The 19,697-nt window shown below is 43.4% G+C and overlaps 1 protein-coding gene across 2 annotated transcripts in view; it reads right to left on the reverse strand.

Moving 5' to 3' along the window:
• Positions 1 to 4,703: 4,703 nt before the first annotated feature.
• Positions 4,704 to 19,697, reverse strand: part of LOC147025676 (G1/S-specific cyclin-D2-like) — a 55,683-nt gene continuing 40,689 nt past the window's right edge. The window contains exons 3-6 of one of the 2 annotated variants that reach the window (XM_085880349.1): positions 11,592 to 11,751; positions 6,412 to 6,557; positions 6,124 to 6,246; positions 4,704 to 5,625 (exon numbers count right to left, since the gene is read on the reverse strand). In XM_085880349.1, coding sequence (XP_085736475.1) covers positions 5,614 to 5,625; positions 6,124 to 6,246; positions 6,412 to 6,557; positions 11,592 to 11,751 — 441 coding nt within the window. In that variant the 3' untranslated portion in view covers positions 4,704 to 5,613. Of the gene's footprint in view, positions 6,247 to 6,411; positions 6,558 to 11,591; positions 11,752 to 19,697 lie in introns of both variants that reach the window. The other variant, XM_085880348.1, reaches the window with a different exon arrangement.

The following is a 19,697-nucleotide window of genomic DNA, read 5'->3' on the forward strand; positions in this document are numbered from 1 at the left end:
ATCCCAGAACTACACGGCAGGACCTGGTCAATGACCTGAAGAGAGCTGGGACCACAGTATCAAAGAAAACCATAAGTAATACACTACGCCATCATGGATTAAAATCCTGCAGCGCACGCAAGGTCCCTCTGCTCAAGCCAGCGCATGCCCCGGCCCGTCTGAAGTTTGCCAATGACTATCTGGATGATCCAGAGGAGGAATGGGAGAAGGTCATGTGGTCTGATGAGACCAAAAATAGAGCTTTTTGGTTTAAACTCCACTCGCCGTGTTTGGAGGAAGAAGAAGGATGAGTGCAACCCCAAGAACACCATCCCAACCGTGAAGCATGGAGGTGGAAACATCATTCTTTGGGGATATTTTCTGCAAAGGGGACAGGACGACTGCACCGTATTGAGGGGAGGATGGATGGGGCCATGTATCGCGAGACCTTGGCCAAAACCTCCTTCCCTCAACAAGAGCATTGAAGATGGGGCGTGGCTGGGTCTTCCAGCATGACAACGACCCGAAACACACAGCCAGGGCAACTAAGGAGTGACTCCGTAAGAAGCATCTCAAGGTCCTGGAGTGGCCTTGCCAGTCTCCAGACCTGAACCCAATAGAAAATCTTTGGAGGGAGCTGAAAGTCTGTGTTGCCCACCGACAGCCCCGAAACCTGAAGGATCTGGAGAAGATCTGTATGGAGGAATGGGCCAAAATCCCTGCTGCAGTCTGTGCAAACCTGGTTAAGAACTATAGGAAACGTCTGATCTCTGTAATTGCAAACAAAGGTTTCTGTACCAAATATTAAGTTCTGTATTTCTGATGTATCAAATACTTATTTCATGCAATAAAATGCAAATTAATTATTTAAAAATCATACAATGTGATTTTCAGTTTTTTTGTTTTAGATTCCATCTTTCACAGTTGAAGTGTACCTATGGTAAAAATTACAGACGTCTACGTGCTTTGTCAGTGGGAAAACCTGCAAAATCAGCAGTGTATCAAATACTTGTTCTCCCCACTGTATATATATATATATATATATATATATATATATATATATATATATATATATATATATATATATATATATATATATATATATATATATATATATATATATATATATATATATATATATATATATATGTGAGGCGCCGTGAGGAGTGATGTAAGGGACACATCAGCGATTTTGGAGTTAATGCCAAAAAGCACTATTTTAACCCTTACCCTATCATAAAAAATGTCACTTACAGCACTCCTCCTCGCGGGGCCTAATATATATATATATATATATATATATATATATATATATATATATATATATATATATATATATATATATATATATATATATATATATATATATATATATATATATATATATATATATATATATATACACATACATACATATATATATATATATATATACACATATACATATACATATACATATACATATATATATATATATGTATGTATATGTATATGTATATATATGTATATATATATATATATATATATATATATATATATATATATATATATAAACACACACACACACACACACACACACACACACACACATCTCGGAATGCTAGAACATGAGGTACTGTGAAAAATGAAAATGTTAAACCAGAACTGTGCTATTTGTCATTGTAAATATGAGGTCCATTGCTGTCCGACTGTCCCGCAACTCGTTTCATGAACATTAAAAAAAAAAAAAGGATAATAAAAATTCAGGCGATCACACACAAAACAAACTTTTCTTTTCAACCAAGCAGAAAAACACCAAATTGTGAAATAAAAAGAAAATATAGCAGCACGTGGTTAGGCAATATGGTTCCATAATGGTTGTTATTATAACAAAACAAAGTCAAACTCTACAATTAGATAGCAGCTAAAGTATAGAGACTCCTCACAAACTCCTGACTTGTACAATCAGTTCAGCGAGGCAGTGCTGTGTGAGAGTTGAAAACCGATTCGTGTGCCAAATTTGATTCCCAACGTGCTCTTTCCTCTCACAGCCAATTTCATGTTACCTTTAATATGTGCAAAACAAATATCCAGAGCATCTGAAAGATGTGCACACAACCGACGATTCAAGTACACCAATAAACCTCAATTCGCTTTCACGCTTCGCCTCTACCTGCAAGTCACGCCAAAAGCATCTCGCAAATTCGTCTAGGTCCGATCCGCGAGTCGACGTTGGGCACGTGTGGAAAAATGTGGCCATAGCCGGTGGAATGACAGCTTGCAGGTTGAATATGGACATTTTCTAGACCATCGCGAGAACTGGTATCCAAAGCAGACTTTGTAAATCTCTGGAAGGTAAGTAACCCTCATCTCCTGGAATTCCTCTTCATTTACCATTCCCTATTTACTTCCAGAGTTTCCACATTTCCTTCCCTCTCTCAACCACTCACAAAGACCTCTCTTTCAAAAAGCAGCGTATCAAACCAATATGCGGCAATTAAAAAAAATCAAAAAAAACCCATAAAAATTGCGGCAGTTTGACAACTCCAGCAATGAATGTACTTTGACAGTAGGACAGATTGCGCAAACACAACAATAAACCTTTACTCCTTACAAAGTGCTCAGCAAAATGCTTTGTGACATGCTCATCTCATCTGTCATTTTAATTCAGAACAACTAAAAACTTTCCAGCAATGAGGATTGCCAGCCAGTGCCCTGCTGCAAATGTCGAAAAGTTAAAATGAAATTCTGCCGGTCCATAGAAGAGCTTGTGCACAGTGAGATCAAGTGAATCCAAGACAAGAGATAAGATGGCAAAAGTGATGGGCAGTCAACAACAACACCTGTGGCTGTGGTTAAAATTGCACCTAGACCTTTTTTATATATATACAAAAGGCAGGACACGTTCGGTAATAAAAGCTATGGGGATTAATAATTTTCAGGGAAATCGTCTTTAAAACCAAGCTGTTAGATAAAAGGAAGCCAGAGCGGCAGAGCTCTGAGAGTTTCAATATGCTTGGAGTCAGCAGTGGAGAGGTGCTCGGCGAATCAGTTATGGTCCCAGTTGCAGAGAGTTTCGTCGGAACATTTAAAGGCTGAGCGGTGCAATATGTCAGAGTGAGTCTGTTCACATGTTTGGGTCCATCGTCAGTGTGGATGGCACCTGCAAAAACTAGGATATCCCTTTGTTCACCCAACCATTCAGAGACCCTGTTCGGTCGTATCTTCAATCTGAAAGCAAGTATCAACGGTGTCATGAAATCACACCGAGGTACGACTGTTGACTCGCAGAGAACATGTTCAGTAGGACGTTGCCACCTTGGTCAATTCAACCCCTCTGACCTACGTTGCTTTTCCGTCTTCTTGCCCAGAGAGGTTGCGATATCGCGAATATCTGGACGTGCCTTTGTGTCGCATCGGCATGAAAGCTCCTAACTTTGCCTGTTGTTTTAGAACCTAAATTGGTTGTGTCACCTCTGACATCCTGTGGTTGTCGCAATTGTCCTTTTCCATGCATCACACCGTCTGGCTGCTAATACGAGTCTGCTTCTTATTTTTGTATTCCTCCACATTCCTATTTCAATTCTCCAGAATCTAGTACTGTTATTTACCTCACATACCCAGCTAGTGAGGACACTTTTGAGCCTGCCATCAGTTATATGTTTAAACTAGAACGGCACTTGGCCTCTGCCATGCTGAACAGTGCATGTTTTGTATCCCACCGATAGGTCGGATCTGGATCCAGACCTGAACCAAAACCAAATTTGCTTGTTCTCGTCACATAACCAACTAATCCACCTCACTTTGAGACATCATGCAACATATCGTTTGTTTTTGGTTCCATCTCTCAATCGTGAAGAATCACTTGAAATTATCGGATCTGGATCCAAATCTTCACCAAAAGCAAATCAATTCTTCCTCATCACACACCTGAACCTGTCCGCCAGGCCTTGTCTGTATCTGTTCAGAACTTTTTGAAATATCGTGCTTCATATCGTTTTTAGCCCTGATACTCAATGGTAATGAATCACTTGAAAAATTCTCGGATCCTAATCCGGATCCAGAGCTTCACAAAATTCTAAGCAATTTGTCCTCATCACCTGCCTAACATGTCCACCAAATTTCATACAAATCCATCCACAACTTTTTGAATTTTCCCTGTTAACAGACAGACAGACAGATGGAGGTGAAAACATAGCCTCTGGTTACCATCGGTGGTGGAGGAATGAATGTAGGGATAAGGCGTGTTCTGCATGGTTTGATTGATTTCCAATTGTGGTTTTAACTGGGGATTTTAACATTTTGAATAAAAACAATTTTTGGAAATCAGCTGTTGCAGTTTGGTCTATCAACCATGTGTTACTTGTTGCAAATGTGCACTCATAATTCCCCAGGGTGCTCGAGTTGTTTCATTGGCGACATAAATCGGTGTGGTGTGGCTCCTACCAACGTGGGATAGCTCCACTGTGCCATCCATAAAGGGCATGGGTTACCCTTTCGAAAGCCACCTTGTCCGTCTCGAACTCTGGCCATGTGTCAATACAGTGATAACTGCCTGTCCACGAGATGCGTATTTAAAGGCACTTTAAGAGCAACGAGTGTTTTCCTTCTTCTGACGAACGAGGATACCAAGAATGATGTCCGACATGGGCTACATGTATGTCCTTCAGAATTCTAACTGAAGGCGTTTCCAATGTGTAAAAGTTTCCACTCCGATGAGAAAAATGTATGTCCAAAGATGGAAATACCTTGAAAAGGATTACATCATTATTGTAATATAAATACAAGCTCAGTCACAAATTTAAACCAAAGGCCAGGTCAAAGATGAACCACCTCGCACAGAATTCCACCTCATACAGTTGGAATTGGCACTTTGAATGAAGAAAGCAAAGTTGGCAAAACATTCCCCCATTAAAAAAAAACAATACTAATTAGCCAAAGTCAATCCCATATTATAAGGATCTACCGAAGTATGACATGCGGAAAAGGGACAAGGGGATGGGGGCAATTGGGAGGAGAAAGGTATTGGAAAAAAGTAAGAGAAGGGACAGGAGAAGGAACAATAGAGAAAGAATACAAAAAGGGTAAAGATTGGTGGAGTTGGGGGCGGAAGTGTGGGAGATGGAAATTGCTGAATAAGACGTGAAGTGGAGGGTGGAGTTGGAGGGAGAACAAATGTAAATGGCCCCAGACCAAATGTGGCAACAAGAGGTTGATATAAGATGCACATTCAGGCAATTAGGTGCAATGTATAACCAAGTGCAGATGGATACAAGCAAAGAATCCAGGCTGTGCATGATCCCAAGACTGGGATTGAAAGTACTGGAGATCAACATAAAAAGAACAATAATAATAATAGTAATTATTACCACCTGAAAAGTGATATTTGACGAGATAGGTTAATGAACCTGACTGTGTCAATCCAATTCTGAGATCTGTGCCGAAGAAAACACTCCGACAGCAAGTGTGCTATAACATATCAGCATCCCAGGCCATCCAGCACCAGCGGGTTTACCTTCGCCCGGACAAAGGCGATCGTTGGCATGACAACCCCCCTAAAAAAAACATGATTCACCAAGAAACAGGCAGAATAAGCCAAAAGTATCGATTAGGCCAAAGGAATAGCCCGACTCGAGGAACACGAAGGCTTTCGATTCAGCACCAGAACTGGAACACACAAATACCAACACGACAAAACACTGCAAGCTTCTCATTTGCCATCAAAAGATCTCTCGTGAGCAAAAAATATATAAAAAGCCGCACAGTACTCATCCACAAACCCCAAGATGTCCTGATTTCTCAAGCCATGATCAACATTCTAGTGTCCCAGAAGCTTAATGACAAATGTGCTAGATTCAGGAAAAAATGTTTTTATCTTCCACTGGAAAAATATTTGGAGAAACTTCACCATTTGCCATCAGCAGCACATTTCTTGCTGTCATTAACCTCAATTTTCACAACTACAAGTAAATTACCAATTAAAATGAAGAACTACAAAAGTTATATTAACCTGCTGATGTCTTAAGGAAGAGACAGAACACAACAGTTGGGCAAAGTGTGGTGACGTCACAAATATTTGGCATGTTGAAAAGGCCTTAGCTGGCGATATGCTACATGCGGGTGATGAAGCAGAACAAAAATGGCCTACAAGACAACATCACATACATCTGTTGGGGTTCCAGCCTGTTCTGGATCCTCCAGATTTTCAGAGGGAACCATTGGCTGATATGGATGAAGGCTGTTCTTCAGCAAATCCTCAATCTGTTCTTGGCATTCACGTAGGCAATCCTGGGGTGGGGTTCAAAAAAAAAGTTTATATGTGAGAAATGAGGATGAGGATGAGGTAGGATGAATGAGAGTATTAAAATAAATAAATAATAATAAACCAAACTAAATACGGGAAACAAGTCAGGCTCCATATGACAAGGTTCCACTGCATATTTCACATCTCACAGGATCGCAGCTCGTGATCTTGGCAATATTTTCAACAAGGCTGGTGATGCCAGGACGAGTCTGTTGCTGCAATTGCAGGCCCTGGATCGCTGCAGCAAGGCTTCCAGCAGCAATCATAGATGGAGGAAACATGGCAAAGTTGAAGTCTGAAGTAGGTTTCAGAAAGAAAAGAAAAAGGATGAAAATAAAGTTAAACGTGTCTGAGATTTGTTTTATGTCTCCGCCGCCGAAGTCACCGGAGACATCAAACTTGGTACAAGTATGCATAATGATGTAACGATAAACGTATTAGATTATGGGGTCAAGAGGTCAAAGGTCAGAGAACCCGTTAGGTAAAAATTCTGTTACCGCGCTAACTTGTGAACAAGTGATGGGTTTGACCAAACATGGTATAAGAATATATTATGATGCAAAGAGGAACTCATTAGGTTTTGGCATCAAAGGGCAAAGGTCAGAGGTCATGTGAGGTAAGAATGTGATGCTCGAAAACAGCAGAAGGGATTTAAATCAAACCTGGTACAAGTATGTATCATGATGTAATGGTGTGGGCAGAGGCATATCGGTTGACGTCGCAACTTTAAAGAGTGCTGTTCTCGTTACCCTCGCTGAAGGAGAGGGTATTGTATTTTGGTCCGTTTGTCCGCACAGAACTTTCGTGTTTTTCTCCACAAGCGCTAGTCGGATTGAGACGAAGTTTTCACCACAGGAGCGACTACTCATGCAGAATGGTTTAATGATAATTATGACGTCATACGTCACATGGTGTGGCAGCCATGTTTTGAAACAAGGAAAAAAAATTGAAACTTGGCACATGGCAAGTAGTACTCATGGGGAATGAGTGTGATTTTTTTTATGACGTCACATAATAACAATAATTTTGAAAAGATTGTTCATACATGGATCTAAATTGATCATATTCATCATATGACAGACACACACACACACACACACACACACACACACACACACACACACACACACACACACACACACACACACACACACACACACACACACACACCCTTTTCTATTACAGTTTATTTTACATTCTCCATTCCCCATTGATCTGGGGACGTTATTAATTTAAAATATATATATTTTCACTATTATTTTAATGCCATGTTGGCAGAGATGAGCACATCAATCATGTTTACGAGTCAGGCTGAAAATCAATTGGTAAGCAGATAAACGGGTTGTTGAAGAACTTCGATTTATCTTCTTCACTTACAGAAGTGAATGAAACTATCCAAGTTGTATTACTGAAGATGAAGGATGTTGAACTCGGTGTAAGAGGTTAAAGTTTTTTTTTTGCATACCTTGTAAAGGCTCGTATGAGAGTGAACAAATGACACACAGCAAGGGGGGAGGGGGCATGAGACAAGAGGGGCGGGAGAGGGAAAGACAAAACAGTGGGGAACAGAGACACGAGGAGATCTGTGGAAAGGAGAGGGATGGGGCAGGTAACAAGGGGTACACAAGATGGACATTACAGGGACTTTCAGGAAGGAAACCAGGAAGTTTGAAGGAGGTGGGCTTGGGGTGGATTAACGGGGGTAGAAAAGATCGAGGATTTGGATGGGAGATGACAAGAGGTAGTGGTGAACATCTGTTTTGAAGGCCTGCAGGGAAGAATGGGTTTGAACAGAGTGAGGGAGTTTATTCCAAAGTGGGGAAAAAAAGAGGGATGAAAGAGTGAAGGTGAGCAGTGATTCATGATCTTGGTAGTTTTACCAGAGGTGGGTTTGTTGGCGGACCTTGAGCGCCCTGTGGAAATATGGTGTGGACAAATCGCAGACAGAGTGGGGGGGGGGGGGGTGGCGCCAAACCAGAGAGGAAACGGAAGAAGACAGAAAGACCACCAACCTGCCTGTGGTGAGAGAGTGAGAGGCCCAAAGACAGCCTCATCATGGGACATACCAATGATCCTAAATGCCTTGGTTTCCACAGCGTGAAGCCAAGAAAGGTGAGAGGCAGGCGCACCAGCCCAGAGGGGAGAGCAGTCCTCATCAGGCTGTGGACAAAAAGCAATGCATATGGACATGAGCTCAGCTGGGCCAAGGAAGGACTTTGCACGGTGGAGGATTCCCAGTCGGTGACTGGCTTTGGAGGCCAGGTTGGAAATGTGGCTTTCCCAGGAAAGATCATGGCAGATAGTGAGACCCAGAAGCTTGAAAAAAAGGACTTCTTGCAGAGGATTGTTGAGAGAGTAGATGGGGGGGGGGGTTCCAAACGGTCCTTTCGGAGAGACATAGTGAAAGTGTGAGATTTGTCAGGATTGAAAGACATGTTCCACGTGTTGGACCAGTTTGTGATTTTACCCAGATCTTCAGTGAGCGAAGAAGCTGCTGCTTGCCGGTCTGAGGGATGACAGATGGTACGGTAGATGGTGGAGTTATCAGTGAAGAGATAAAGAGGATTTTCTTGAGAGTTGGAGAGATCATTGATGAAAACCAGAAAAAGGAACAGGGCCCAGAACGCTGCCTTGAGGAACTCCAGCCTGGACAGGAAGAGGGGATGAAAGAACTCTATTTTGGGCCACACGGTGACTGCGACAGGAGAGGAAGTCAATGAGCCATGAGTGGAGATGGCTTTGGATACCACAGCAAGAGAGTTTGGTGAGCAGGGCAGGGTGACAGACTGTCAAAAGCACTCGATATGTCTGGGGATGCGTCTCTGATTTCATGTCCGGCATTGAGGACCTCCATCCATTGATGGGAGAGCAGAAGCAGCATATCCAGGGTAGAGTGACCTGGTCTGAAACCCAATTGATGATCGGAATTCAAGCCATTGGAAAAGAGAAATAATTTAATGTCTGAAGCAATGATGGATTCCATAACCTTGCTGATGATTGGGAGAAGGCTGATTCGTTTGTAGTTGCAGGGATCTGTTTTTGCACCTTTTTATGCAGAGCAGTAATGTTTGCTGATTTCCAAGCAGATGGAAGATGACCTTGAGCAAATGAGAGTTGATTAGAACGGAGAGAGGGTAAGCAAGAGTAGAGGAGCAGGTTTTTAGGACACTTTGGCTGATGCCATCTGGACGGGTTGCAGAATCTGAGTCGAGGTTTGACAGAAAGCTCTCCACCTTGTCAGGAGAAAAGGACACAGAGTCCAGGGACAGTTGGGTGTGACTGGGTAAGGTGGGGACTGAAACCGATGGGTTTTGGACAAAATATTTAGTTGCAAACACTGAGTGTAGGCATTCAGCCTTTTCACGTGCGGTATCAGCAGTGCGCCATTTGAGGTAAGGGAGGGGATGGAGGGGGAACATACACCAGAAACAGATTTGATTAGATGCCACCAGGATTTAGAGGAGGGAGAGAGGTTTGAGAGTTCAGACTTGAGATTTGAAAGAAGTTGTTTTCTGGCTCTCCTGGGGGTAGACACACACTTGTTCCAAGCTTTATAGAAGGAAGAGATTGCCCTCAGTTGGGTTTGCTTTCCATGAGGTAAAGGCAAGTTGTTTCAGGACAACTGCCTCGCCACAAGCTTCAGTGAACCATGGGCGGGAGGAAGGGTAGGACAACTGAAGACAAGAGGGGCTAAATCTGTGCATGAGGGAGAGCAAGTTTCTTTGAAAAAATTCCCAGGATGAGTTGATGTTGGAGAAAGTAGCGATGGGAGACTACTCTAGAAGTTTGATGGCTGCTTGGAGACCCTACCAGTCGGCTTGAGTGAAATTCCAGACTCGACAGTGCTGAGGTGGTTCTCTGATAATAGCCAGAGAGATGTCCACTTTGACAAGGACGTAGTCAGAAGAACCGATTGGAGCGGAGGAAAAACAGCAGATATTTTCAGGGAAATTTGTCAAAATCAGATCCAGAAGAGATAGAGTACCATTGATTGAGATCCGGGTCAGGAAATTGACCGATTGAGTCAGTCCCAATGAGTTGCAGAAGTCTTTTGCTGAAATGCCATGACAGGTGAGAGAGGTACCCACACCTAGACAACTGGCATGACGACACTTTTTAGACGGACCTCATACATGGTGACTTCAATTAACGGGACTGAGCCTGCTGTGTGCTCCACATACACAATTTGAATGAACGGGTTGCGTCACAGTCTTTCGCAACATTCCAGCAACATATATGATTGGTGTTGGTTGACTGCGCTCATTGTGTGATTTTTTTTTACAGGTCCTGCTTTACACGTTGTCTAGTTTGAGTCGTCGTGCTATGAGTCGTGAGCAGAGAGCCAGCCAATCTGAAGTTTCTTGCCAAGCTTGGCAAAACACCTTCCGAATCCTTCGCAATGCTACAGCAAGTCTACGGGGAAGAAACGATGTCACGTACACGTGCATTTGAATGGCACAAGAGGTTCAAAGAGGGACGGGAGGAGGTTGAAGACCTTCAATGAGCAGAACGGCGGACATTGAGCGTGTGAAGCAGATGGTGCACGCAGAACGTCGACTCACTGTGCTGGTGATTGCTCAGGAACTTTCCATCAACAAGGATACTGTATGGAGCATAATCACTGAAAATCTCGAAATGCGCAAGGTGTGCGCAAAGATGGTCCCCAAGCTGTTGTCCGAGGAACAGAAACAGCAAAGAGTCACTGTCTGTCAAGACATTAACGAGTGCCTCGAGGACAATCCAGACGTGTGAGTGAGCATCATTACTGGTGATGAATCGTGGATATTCGAATCTGATCCCAAGACCAAATGGCAGAGTAGTCAGTGGAAAACTCCGGCATCACCAAGACCAAAGAAAGCAAGAATGTCGAAGTCGAAGGTCAAGGTGATGCTCATCGCGCTTTTTGATATCAAGGGCATCGTCCACTTCGAGTTTTGACCACAGGGTCAAACAGTGAATCAATACATGTACAAGGAGATCCTCCGGTGCCTCATAAGATCAGTCCGGGACAAGTGGGGAAAATAGGAATTGAAGGTAACACGGAGAGAATACAAATAAACACGATCGTACACCTTGAGGGGAAGGATGGATAGGCCTCAAGGGACCCGGTAAGACAAGGTCGACGAAAACTCACAAAATAAAACGATTTTTGAAACAAAACCGAACTAGGAACACGCAGTAATATGTAGGTGAGAACAACAGTCAAATGGGACAAAAATCGACGAGAGTCTTAACTTTTAGAAAGTTGGCAGAGACCCCGAAGAGAACCTGCCGACGCTCCAAATCCGGAACCGGAAGTTTTGAGTTAGAACATCCTCAAAACACCCACCAGTAGCAGCGAGCGTCACAAAGGTCTGTGCGTGCTTGAGGATGCGTGGTAATTCAACAGATGGCAGCGGCAGGCGAAACAAGATGTGTTCCAGGAAGTCGTTTGGTGTAACTGCTGCCAAGTCCCATTTAAGGCGCCCAAGGACCACCAGTTCCATATTCTGAACATTGAGGGGTAGGTGAGTGGGGTGAGGAAAGGGGGGGGCGAGGTGGTAGGAGGGGGGGGTATGGAGTTAAAAGTGTAACAGATTATTGAAATCAGGACTTACACCATCATTGGTACACAATTGCCCAACTCAACTGGCAGTACAAATCTGTGAACATACATATTCATATCTCTGACAAGATCAGACTCAACTAAAAACTGCTGTTCTGGCACAGTGGTTCCAGGAGGTGCTGCGTTTAGAAGCAAGCACCTTTACGGTAAAACAATAATTGTAACATTGAGGTGTTGGTGCTGCATCTTAATACTTAGGCCAAAAAAAAAAATGTTGCATTGGCGTAACGGGTCACTGAAAAATAGGGTAGGTCGGTCGGGATCTTTTTTTTTTTTTTTTTTCCTAATAAATCCCTCGCAAAATCTCCCCCGGCTCGAGTACCACCCTTTTTGTCGGCGGGTTCTGTCCGAAACACTTCCGGGTTTTTGCGATCGCGATCGCAATCAACAAGATACTTGAAAACGATAGCAAAACAACAAAAATAGCAATAAAATAGGGTCGGCAAAATTTTTCGATAGCAAAAAAACAAAAAAAAAAACGTAGGGTCGGCGGAATTTTTAGGGTCGGGCGGGTTACGCCAATGCAACATTTTTTTTTTTTGGCCTTATGCAAACATCAAAGCATGAGCACAACTGTATTTTTGTGAAAACGCAACAAAAAATAAATAAATAAATAAATATTGCAGCAAAGGACGATCGTACAGTCCAGTGCTCTTCGGCTGAAAAACGAGATGCTTATTTCTCACATCGATATGAATGATTGATCATAAGGACAGCACTCTGAAGCAAAGATGATTGTTGCATTTGTTTTTTGTTAAAATCATTAGGGCTGAGTCAGAAACAATCTCCAGCCAAGAAGACATTTATGACATCCAACGTCCGTTAAAATTGTGGTGACAGGTATCACACTGTTAGACTTCATGCTCAGGAGTAAAACCTGGTAACTAAAGATAACTAAAGCTGTTACTCATATTCCAGTGAGGTCCTCGAATATGAGAACACCCGGTTTCACAAGAGCACGAGGAGACCTTATACCATTTCAAAGATGAGTTGGACAGTACTACCACACTTACCCTCAGGTCATATCTAGTTCCTTTAAACTTGCACCCTTCTGATCCTTTAAAGGATGGCTCTCAGAGACATATTTAAGACTGTCATAAAGAATGAATTTTGAAATGCTCAAACCTTTACCATTATGGCATACGTACCCTTGTTTCACAGTGACAAGTCTCTAAAAAATCAGAGCAACAATGCAAGTTAAAAAAAATTTCAAACAAGAAAATGTTGGGACCAAAATGTTTCTTCAAAACAATTCCAATATATTTCAAGTAACCGATGGATAAGTTATTCTAAATGGATGAAAACTACGTACTTGCAGAAAGTTTCATCAAGGTTACTTTAACTGTGAGTGAATCTGATCTGGCAATCTCTTGATCACTAAAAGGATTTTTCTGTAAAACAACGAACTGAACCCATTAAACATTAAGAGACATCAGTGGAGATTGGGGGGCGGGGGGGGGGATAGGAAGGGAGTGAATGAAGCTGCTGCAAAGAACCCTTGGTGCTTGTGACATGGCATGAGCAGTGGTTGGGGAAGAGGGGAGGAATGGGAGTGATGGAGAAAAATTCAATATAATATTCTTGAATGTTAATTTTGATATCAACCAAGGAAAGGAAAGAATTAATTTTGAAATGCTCAAACCTTTACCATTATGGCATAGTACCCAAAAAAAAGGAATGGAAATCTCCTAATTGTCAGAGCTCTGCAACATCTGCATTTATTATACGGGTAGATAAGCTCATGGAAGAGAACAACAACAGAAGTAAATGGATCAACATACATAACGGGGTGAAGGGAAAACAGTGGGACAATAAACATGCACCAAGCACAAGGAGAGGAGTTGTAGTGGAAGGGTGAGAACAATGTATCAATGGGTTTACTATTGCTCAGTAGTGGCAATGGGAAAGGCTATGAGGTTACGGTGGGCAGCATACTTGAAATCCTGTTGAATATACATGGTGACAAATGGGGCTGAGATAACAGGGTTGTCTCGTGGTCAAGCAGAGAGTGCCAGGTCAGGAATAAATCAAGGCAACCATCTCAGGAAGAAAATTCCACAAGCGAGTAAAGAGAGGAATGAAACAATGGAGTTGAGTGTTAAGTTGACTTGGAGAGGGAAACGAGGAGACTTTATGGCAGTATGCATGTGACCTGGAGCCGGGCAGGAGCTCGGCAGAGGTGAGAGGACAGGAGGATCAAGACAAGAATAAAGCTGGCAAAAACTGCAAGGCCACAAACTTGCTTATGGTGAGAAAGAAACAGACCTGGAACAAGATTCAATAACACACAAGGACTTTCATTCTAGGGCATCAAGAGGACCAATCTGGAAGCAGCAGTACCAGTTCACTGTGAGGAGCAATATTCCATGACAGTTGAATGAAGTCTTTGTATGAGAAGATAGAGAAAGGACTTAGATCAGCAGAGAATTCTGAGACAGCGGCTGGCTTTGGAGGCCAGTTTGAACATGTGATCTGCCCAAGACAGGTTATAGCTGATCGTGAAGCAAGCCCAGGAGCTCCATCCAAATGGTGTCCTTCTCCCAGACTCTGACTATAGAAATCAATTTGCCTGCAGGTCGGTCCTTATAGAGGAGCAAAGTGGAACTAAAAGTCTTTCGTGCAGCAATTGACGTCTCCAAAACGTCCCTAATCCCTCTGGAAGAAGAGAGGGATTAGAGACCTTGGTTTTTTTTTGCATAGACAGAATATAAAATTCAGCCTTGATACACAAAATGTGTTAATTGTGTCATAATTCTTCAAGAGTGAAGTAACAGATGAGGAGCATTATTACAGAAAAAGAATTTTGTGGGTGGTGAAAGACCTGCGAGTTCACACCTAAATTTGGCCTAATGCTGAATTCTGGCATGTCTGAGGATGGAAAAAAACAATGCTTATAACTTTTGAAGAGAGATTGCAGGTGCCCACCCACAATATTGGATTTCCAGGCTTTCTGGCAAATCCTTTGTGTAAGAGAGATGTTGGACAGGAAAGCTGGGCAAGAGAGGAGTATTTTGTTGAGGAATAAGCCCCATGTACAGTCTATGCTCTATATCATAAGATGAAAATATAGTAGACCAGTCACTGGAATATATGGACCAATCTGCCCATTATAGTCGCACCTTGTTCGATCCCTGACGAGCACAAGCGAGATAAACCATTTCAAAAGTACATGATCTTAGGAGCGAAAGGGGGCAGAAGAAGAAAAAGGAAAGGATGGAGGGAAAGTTGGACATGATCAAGTCAAGCAGAGAGTAGCAGCCATGAGGGTAAATATGGGTTGGCAATCAAACAGATTGCATAAGGCCAGAAGTATCATTAAAGGCCTTGGTTGCAATACCACGGACATTAAGCCAACTTGATTGGTGGGAGTTGAAGTCACTGCAGATGAGAAAGAGAGAAAGAGAGAAAGAGAGAAAGAGAGAAAGAGAGAAAGAGAGAAAGAGAGAAAGAGAGAAAGAGAGAAAGAGAGAAAGAGAGAAAGAGAGAAAGAGAGAAAGAGAGAAAGAGAGAAAGAGAGAAAGAGAGAAAGAGAAAGATAGAGAGATAGAAAGAGAAAGAGAAAGAGAGATAGAAAGAAAGAGATAGAGAGAGAAAGAGATAGAGAGAAAGAAATAGAGAGAGAAAGAGATAGAGAAAGAGATAGATAGAGAGAGAACGAGAGAAAAGAGAGAACGAGAGAAAAGAGAGAACGAGAGAACGAGAGAACGAGAGAACGAGAGAACGAGAGAACGAGAGAACGAGAGAACGAGAGAAAAGAGAGAACGAGAGAAAAGTGATAACGAGAGAACAGAGAGAACAGAGAGAACAGAGAGAACGAGAGAACGAGAGAACGAGAGAACGAGAGAAAGAGAGAAAGAGAGAAAGAGAGAAAGAGAGAAAGAGAGAAAGAGAGAAAGAGAGAAAGAGAGAAAGAGAGAAAGAGAGAAAGAGAGAAAGAGAGAAAGAGAGAAAGAGAGAAAGAGAGAAAGAGAGAAAGAGAGAAAGAGAGAGAGAGAGAGAGAGAGATATATAATGGTAGGAAAGGACGTTGTTGAAGTTGTCTGAGCCTCATACAAGGTATCATCACAGCTCGATAGGTGGTAGAGCACACACCATGCAAATAAACAAGACATAGCTATGGATATAGGGCCATGAATGCCCTATATCCTATTGCTCAATTGCATTTATTTCATTGCAATTTGGTGGAACAGAATGGGGAAGGGAATATGAGAAAGGGAGTTTTGGATGTAAACCAAAACATGATATCATTCTAACCCTCTCATTCTAATCTGCAGTGACTTAAACTCTCACCAATCAAGATGGCTTAATGTCCACAGTATTGCAATCAAGGCCTTTAATGATACTTCTGGCCTTATGCAATCTGTTGGATTGCAAACTTTGCATGAGTTTTTGGATGCCCATCGTAGTTCTTCCTCTTGAGGAAGTCCTTTCTTTCAAGCTTCTGGGTCTCACTATCTGCTATGATCTTTCCTGGGAAAGCCCCATTTCCAACCTGGCCTCCAAAGCCAGTCGCCGACTGGAAATCCTCTGCCGTGAAAAGTCCTTCCTTGGCCCACTTGAGCTCCTGACCACATACAAAACTTTTGTCTGCAGCCTGATGGAGTACTGCTCTCTGCTCTGGGCTGGTGATCCTGCCACGCACCTTTTTCGGCTTCACGCTGTCGAAACCAAGGCATTTTGGATCATTGGTATCTCCCGCGATGAGGCTGAATCTTTGGGCCTCTCACTCTCTCACCGCGGGCAGTTCGGTGGTCTTTCTGTCTTCTACAGTCTCCTCTCCAGTCTCGCCCCCTCTGCTCTGTCTGCGATAGTGTTGCGAATCTGGAAGCTATGATCACACTCAACATTCAGGTCCTTTCGCTCAGTTATCTCGGTAAGTGCGTGTTTTATAGATAGCTCCCCTTCCCTTGTCTAGTGTGTAAATCAATGTGAATGCGCTGCGATATATTTTAATAGTCAGGTTTTCTTTTGGTTTATTACACCCCCATCAACGCCGACCACACCGCATCGCCTTCACTTCGCTTCCTCCACCTCGCTCTGGTCGACGTCATGGTGGGCGGAGTTTGGGGAGGAGCATCGCGGTGGCTCTCGACCAATAGGCGCAGGGCACAGAGACACAGGGGTGCGCCCGAAAACGAAGGAGCAACGAATGTTTGCGTCAGTGAGCTCGAAGCGCGTACAGTCTGGTTTTTAGCGCTGACTGCGTCGCACGCTTGCGTCCAGTCTGTCGAGTGCCCGTCTCTGGCCGGGTCCGGCGCTGACTGCATCACACGGATCGGAGGCGTCTCACTGGCACCTGGTTCTGCGGACCGCTATGCGACGCTGGTCTGGGTCGCTCGTCAGCTCGAAGACCACATGAGGTGGACAGGTCCGAGGCAGGTCCTGGTCTTCAGTTCGCCTCTCCATCCGAGCTGGAGGCCTTAATAAAGACCTGTGGGGTCCGTGTGTGTGTGTGTGTGTGTGTGTGTGTGTGTGTGTGTGTGTGTGTGTGTGTGTGTGTGTGTGTGTGTGTGTGTGTGTGTGTGTGTGTGTGTTTGTGTGGCGCCAGTCTGCTCAGTAATGAATTGTTAAGTGCCTTTCTGTACATACGTGCTTATCAATATTCGGATAACTCTTCCCTTATGTGCTCCCCTCATTTCCCTATTGTTGCATAAATATCCCCAGTTGTTGAATGTTCCAGCTCGGCCTCGTCCTTTCTTGCATTGACTGAGTGTCGCGTGTGAAGGATTAGCTGGCCATTGCCGTTGTAACAGGATAATCGGACCAACGGTTCTTGGCGATTAAACCGCTCGGAATCGCACAGGGAACGAGCGCGCTAAGTGGCTCGTTTCCATACGAGTTCCGTCGAGGGTGTGAAGACTCGGTAGATCGCCACGTGGTATCAAGGTATTTTGAAGATTTGGCAAATAACCCTGTACCACGTGGTGGAAACATTGACCCTTCACGGTCCAAAACAAGGACCCGTCGACTCCGGACTTATCCGGGGAAATGATCTGAATTCCAGGCGATCGGTCAGGCCGACTTGCGGCTCCATCCAGCGGACGGACCGCGGCCGACGTCCCAGCCCCACAACAATATGTCCCCACCATATTTCTGCAGGGCGCTCAAGGTCCGCCAACAACCCCCTTCTGGTATAACAACCAAAATCACGAATCACTGCTGGATTTCATATCCCATTCCACCTTCACTCTTTCATTCCTCTTTTTTTCCCACCTTTGGAATAAACTCCCTCACTGTTCAATCCCATTCTTCCCTCCAAGCCTTCAAAACAGCCGTTCACCACAACCTCTTATCGTCCCCCATCCAAATCCTCGATCTTTTCTATCCCCGTTAATCCACCCCAAGCCCACCTCCTTTAAATTCCCTGCTTTCCTTCCTGAATGTCCCTGTAATGTCTATCTTGTATTCCCCATGTTCCCCACCCCAACCCTCTCCCTTCCACAGATCTCCTAATGTCTTTGTTCCTCACTGTTTTGTCCTTCCCACGCCCCTCTTGTCTCATGCCCCCTTGCTGTGCATTGTGTGTTAGCTCTCAAACGAGACTTGACAAGGTATACAAAAAAAGAAAACAACAACAAAAAAAAAAAACAGCCAAACATTGAAAATTCCAATCAAAAAAAATGTTCAAGGAATATTTTTTGTTAATTTCAGGAATCCATTCTAGATCAATCATTCATTGAACTAGTAGCAAATTATTATTATTACTACCAGTGCCCACCGGATGGGCAATGATGTTCCAAGCATGCAGCACACTCTCCTGACGCATACCTTAATTTGGGTGGTGTATAGGCAACTGACAGCTCTGGGTAGGCAACCCCCCCCCCCATGAAGTTATGTCGATGAAACAAAAACATACGAACTGCTTAAAATTCAAAACACCTCCCTGCACTGCAAAACGTGGGGGACAAGAACACTGTACTGTAAACGGTGGAGATTTGTAATACCCTCCTCCACCTGGAGGCGGCGCAACACGATACACATTTAGATCGAGAATTTGCGTCCACTCTCCACCCACCAAGGCCACTGGTGGAAGATAAAAACACCTCTATACATTAATTGGAATCATGCTGATCATATGTAGCAAGTCTGGATGGAATCGGGCCACAACTCTAGGAGTACCGTGACAAACACATAAACACCGGTCCGTGAATTATTGTGAGGATAAAGGAAGAAAGGAGGAAATGATTGTGAATTTAACATTCCATCTTTATTTACTTTTAACATTGTTCTTAACAAATGGGAACATTTACATTATCACCACCAATGTGAAGCAACGTTTGATTGAGGAAACTGAAAAGTTTCATGATGCACTGAGGAAGCACCACTCAAAAACCTTCACTGATGTCAACAAAGCAAACGTTTGTCCCAAACATAATGCACAGAAATTTACTGCAGTGAGTGCGCAATTGGAAGGTCAACCATTAGAAATGATAAATAAATATCCTCAAACTTGAACCGTCCCCAATCCCACTGTCTCTAGCCAAGGTTGGTGGCAAGATGAACTTGACACCAAAGACGGAGCTGATCAGCATCTTGATGGTTGGACTTTGCACACCCCCGGAAGTTCCAGATGCTGTCTGCCGATAGATGGTCATGCACTCATCCAAGCTCTTGGAAAGCCTCACAGGTGTCAGACGTTTGGTGATTTCACCGATCTATTCATGCAAACTGTGACATGTTATTTGGGAGAGCATACAAGAAGAGTTGATGTGGTATTTGATCACGACATTGGAGAGGGCTCCATCACCACAATGATGCGGTCAAATCAAATGGGAAAGAATAATCCAATTTGCAAGCTTGGTGGATTTCATATCCCATTCCCCCCCCCCC

Source organism: Eptatretus burgeri, chromosome 5 (assembly GCF_056783735.1).
Source record: "Eptatretus burgeri isolate ZD-2024b chromosome 5, Ebu_testis_v1, whole genome shotgun sequence".
Classification (NCBI taxonomy): Eukaryota; Metazoa; Chordata; class Myxini; order Myxiniformes; family Myxinidae; genus Eptatretus; species Eptatretus burgeri.